This window comes from Tubulanus polymorphus, chromosome 5 (genome assembly GCF_964204645.1).
Source record: "Tubulanus polymorphus chromosome 5, tnTubPoly1.2, whole genome shotgun sequence".
NCBI lineage: Eukaryota > Metazoa > Nemertea > Palaeonemertea > Tubulaniformes > Tubulanidae > Tubulanus > Tubulanus polymorphus.
This window is the reverse complement of record NC_134029.1, coordinates 20,005,663-20,010,592: the sequence shown is the minus strand read 5'-3', so window position 1 is coordinate 20,010,592 and position 4,930 is coordinate 20,005,663. Positions and strand designations below refer to the sequence as shown.

Here is a 4,930-nt window from a genome sequence, read left to right as displayed (position 1 = left end):
CGAGACGGGGCGTCACTGTCGTCCATTTTTACCAGCCAATGAGAGATTTTGCCTCTACTGTACTGTAAATAAAGTCGTTGAGGACGAATCCCACTTTTTACTCGAGTGTCCCTCGCTTCATCCTGCCAGAGTCTCCATTTTATCCTCACTTGTATGTTTCACAGAGTTTGAGTCTTTTTGTGTTTTCGATAAATTCCTATTTTTGATGTCCTATAACAACGGAGACTATGAAATTGCCAGCCTTATGTGTAACCTAGTTAACTCTTTATTTGCCCTCCGTTCAACACTTTGATTCTTTTATATTATATTCACTTGATTGTATCGCCACCTAGTTTCCTTGCTGTAATATTATATTTTGTTTTACGTTTAACATATTTTATTTGTAAATATTCTCTATTCCTATGTTATCCATTATAAAAGCGATTTTAAATGTATGTCCACTCTTGTACTGTTTTCCCTGTGTCTTGATGTTAATATTTTATTGCTTGTCATTTCCTATGTAACTTGTGTATTATATGGAGCAATAAAATTAAAGTTCAAGTTCAAGTTCAAGTTCAAGGTGAGAGACTGGTTCCGATTCAAACCCGGAAGTATTGATTCAAGTATTGAGATTGGATAAATCCAATACTAAAATCTCTCAACGAAATCCCAACAAAATCCTCGAAATGACGCAAGAAAAGAAAAAGACCCTGTTAGAAGTGGTAAATAAATGAATTTCAATCATCCTGTCTGTAAAGTTTGCATTGACATTGTTTGTATCGGTACACATTTCGTAAGTCAAGAAACGATGGAAGCGTTCGAGTAAAGTCGAATCCAAATGAACTATATTGATATTACTACCAGGCCCAAGATCCAGTTCCGATATCTGTATTATGAGTTAGATTATTTGATTTGGGATTTGTTCATTATTGTGCTTATTTCCATATTGAATACAAAATTATAGCTTTGTTCTCACCACAGGGACTTGTCACGACTGATAATGGATGAGACCAATGATGGGGGTACCAGTATCCCTGCAACTGTATAATAAAATAACAAGGGTGGCAACAAATTTTCAATCTGACAATGACTTATCCACTTCAATCGACTGTAATTCCAAAAATTCTCAACCGATTCACATGAAATAAGCTTTAATACAACCTAGAAGACTTTCTGCTTCGAACGAGCCTACAACCACCACTCTCCGACAATTATCTCACAACGAAATCACCTTTTTTTGACGAGAGATAGCTCAAAATGGAGGTGTACCGATTCTATGGTGGACAGCAAAATGGTCGTTTTTTTCAATTCAAAAGATGATTTCTATGTGAAATCTTAGAGAAAACCCCAACAAACCATACATTTTTTAAAACTACGCGGTCATACCTGTACGCTTATCTCATTTATTTGTATAATCCACGCGATGGGTGAGCTCACAAGCTCAAAATCGAAAATGAGGACGAACACGGCGTTCAACTTGTCATCAACTGGGCGGCCATTAATCACGTGATATCGTAGTAACGGGCTAAATATTTCACGCGCATTGATTGGCTTAGAGATTTCGAAAAACATTACAAAATTTATCAAAAGTTCTGTTAATTAATAAAATATCCGTATTATGAAAATATAGTGCAACATTCGTCTGAGGGGTGGTATTATTAGCAAACATTTCCTTTTTTCAAGTCTACAGACGTAGACTTGTCGCGGTTTTATTAACATAGCCCGAACCTGCACGTCACGTGATTAATGGCCGCCAGCGCGATAGTGCGAGGTGACTTTTTCGTATATTTGTTCGATTTTGAGCTTGCGAGCTCACCCATCGCGTGGATTATACAAATAAATGAGATAAGCGTACAGGTATGACCGCGTAAATTTAAAAAATGTATGGTTTGTTGGGGTTATCTCTAAGATTTCACATAGAAATCATCGTTTGAAGTGAAAAATACGACCATTTTGCTGTCCACCATAGAATCGGTACACCTCCAATTTGAGCTATCTCTCGTCAAAAAACGGTGATTTCGTTGTGAGATAATTGTCCTAGAGTGGTGGTTAAAGGCTCGTTGGAAGCAGAAAGTCTTCTAGGTTGTATTAAAGCTTATTTCATGTGAATCGGTTGAGAATTTTTGGAATTACAGTCGATTGAAGTGGAGAAGTCATTGTCAGATTGAAAATTTGTTGCCACCCTTGTTTTTTATATTATACAGGGATAGTGGACCTGGTCATTGATATTGGTTTTATTCATTCACTATCAATTGTGACAAGTCCCTGTGGTTCTCACTGAGTCGCAAAAACTACTACGATAGTGATACGATAGGCCTTTGGTGCAGACTCGCCGGGGGCAGAGGAGGGCCGATCCACTCCATAGGCCAGGTAGACTTGTACTAGTCCATCATCCCTGTGGTTTATCCTAACTATTCTCACGCCTGAACTCTGGACATCGTAAGAATAATGCGTTAATTGATCTATTACAGGTTGAAAGCGAGATCCCGGAAGATGAAACTTGCCGTACGTTCATTTTGCATAATGAAGATCACACATTAGGAAATTCGTTACGTTATATAACTATGAAAAAGTGAGTATAAATTCATTTCAGTTTTCAAGATTAAACGCTTTAAACTGGTTCAACCGTAAACCGGTACATGATTCCACAGCGTTCTAACGACGATCCATTTTGTAATTATTGTCATTTGATTCTTTTCAGTCCCGAGGTTGAGTTTTGTGGATATAGCGTACCTCATCCCTCCGAGAGTAAAATAAACTTCAGAATTCAAACAAAAGGTAGGCCCCTCCGCCCTGTATTGATTGACGGGTGTAGCTTTGCGTTTCCTCTGGCTACATCTACTATTTGAGAGTAGTTTTGTATTTCATTGTATGTTATAGAAGTTCCAGCTGTTGAAGCTCTCAAACAAGGATTAACCGATCTCGGGGCTGTATGCGAACATGTACTAACAGTATTTGAGGTGAGATACTTCTCAATACCCGGGGGTACCTCTATGTTAATGATGAATCAGCCCTGAAATGTCCTTGCCCCGTTTTGAATGGGGGGAAAATAATCAGGATCTTTATCTTGAAGTAGGGATGATTTCCCTCTGAGTTAGCGATTAAATCGAGTTGATTTATACTTATGTGATGTCCCTTACCAACCCAGCACTCCGTCCGGGAACGAAACAGGGGAACGATTTATTTTACCTACTGAATGCAAATTCCTTACTGGACAAATTGATAGAAAGAATTCACAGATCAATCGAGTATTAACGAAATTAAGGCCCGAAAGTCGCACGGAGAGTAGGTGTGACAGACAGGATATTTTGATATTAGGAATACCGGTAGATGAAATTTCTCCCCAGGTCCATTGCTTTTTATTGTGATTTTCTCGCTTAGTGGAAAAAGCAATATCGCTGAAAAAGTGTTCTGTTTTTGTCCGATTTCAGAGGAGTGTGGCCCTTTACAAACGCCAACAGCACGTAAGCAAAATGGACGTAGATACGTAGCATAGAATTGGATATTAAGTTTTTTTTTAATGAATATTGCATTTATGTGAAAATTATTATTCGAAATATAATAAAATTCATGATTAGATAAAACTCAGCTAGTTTGACCTTGCCCTGATATGTGTTGCCATCTGTAGGTATGATTAAAAACTGTTTACCGATATATAATGTACTTAGTTAAAACTAAGTCAACTAAGTTCAGGTTAATGGATAAAGTTTAAACTGGCCTCGAATTGTAATGAGTTCAGCTTAAATGGGTTATTGTTGAAACGAAAATTCTCTGCATACATATTCATTTTTACAACATAAAAGGATAATGTAATTAATTACAAAATTTACTGTAGACAACGCTCGAAACTTTGGCATTAAAATTGCATTGTATCAAATTTTTCACTGGGCAATAATATGCTGTTTAGTGTACCATACGATTGTGGAGTCATTACGGTGGTAAGTTTTACGATTAGATGCTCGGTCTCTTCTAATCAAAGTATTTCATGCGTCTAATTGAGGATTCTCCGTGTAATCAAACTAAAAACCATTGACTACTAGATGACATCTGGTAGACCTACGCGCTTAGAACCCCGGTTTTAGTAATATAAACCGATAATTACTCGGTCCTTCGATTTACGAATTCCTTAAGCGCGCGCGGCGATGAAACATGTTGCGTTATGGCTTCGGCGTTGCATTGTTCATGTCACTTATTGGCGCGCACTTTCATTTCGTTCTGAGGTTAATCAGTGCAGTAGTGTCTGGCTTCGGTAAGCTCATTGCGCTAGTGCTGTAGCGCAGCTACGTAATCGCCACTGGCCATAAAGATAAACCTTGACAACCTATTGATTCTGTATTTTCTAATCACAAAACTGGTTTGTGATGTTGTTTAGATGTTTTTAATCGCATTTTTTCGCGCGATTACCGATCTCGCACGCGAGATATCCAATTTCCAACGGATGCCCCGAACGTACCTGGACCTTTCGCTTTATCGAAGCATCGTCTGAAGTCCTTTGTGAAGCGTAATTCTGTAATAAAAAGCTATTTTCCGGCGTATCTCCGAACTAATTAATCGCTTGGATACATAGTTATTGGATTCTGTTATTATTAGTTTCTTGATGAGATCATGTTTTCCTGCGTCATGACATTTTAGTACCATAAATATATCGCATACATGCTAACTTATTGACTTGTCGTAAATATATTAAGACGGCTTATCGGTCATTTGTTGACATTAAATCATTTCGGATTCGTTTAAGAACTTCCTGATCCAGGGGTTTTTAACTAGTTGCCGGTGAACCCTTCTAAAGTCCTACAGAAAAAATGTGGATCTTCCTTTCTTGGGTGAGAGGGTGAAAAAATGTGCTTATTGTACAAGCCAAGGGTCCCATGGTAGAAACTTCAGCTAATTATAGCCACATCAACCTTACAATGCATCTCAGAAAGCAAAATTCTAAACATTTTCAGACATT

At 37.9% G+C, this 4,930-nt stretch overlaps 1 protein-coding gene across 1 annotated transcript; it reads left to right on the top strand.

Moving 5' to 3' along the window:
• Positions 1 to 548: 548 nt before the first annotated feature.
• On the top strand, positions 549 to 4,611 carry LOC141905577 (DNA-directed RNA polymerases I and III subunit RPAC2-like). The gene is made up of 5 exons (XM_074794496.1): positions 549 to 701; positions 2,451 to 2,551; positions 2,681 to 2,757; positions 2,860 to 2,939; positions 3,411 to 4,611. Exons 1-5 carry the CDS (start codon positions 666 to 668, stop codon positions 3,468 to 3,470), a joined length of 354 nt encoding a protein of 117 aa, XP_074650597.1. The 5' UTR covers positions 549 to 665; the 3' UTR covers positions 3,471 to 4,611.
• Positions 4,612 to 4,930: the final 319 nt, after the last annotated feature.

Excerpts from the sequence above, each read along its gene's own strand:
- LOC141905577 (XM_074794496.1), top strand. The coding sequence starts at position 666 with ATGACGCAAGAAAAGAAAAAGACCCTGTTAGAAGTG. Across the intron at positions 702-2,450 it reads AAAAGACCCTGTTAGAAGTG|GTTGAAAGCGAGATCCCGGA; the intron begins GTAAATAAATGA and ends GATCTATTACAG. Across the intron at positions 2,552-2,680 it reads CGTTATATAACTATGAAAAA|TCCCGAGGTTGAGTTTTGTG; the intron begins GTGAGTATAAAT and ends GATTCTTTTCAG.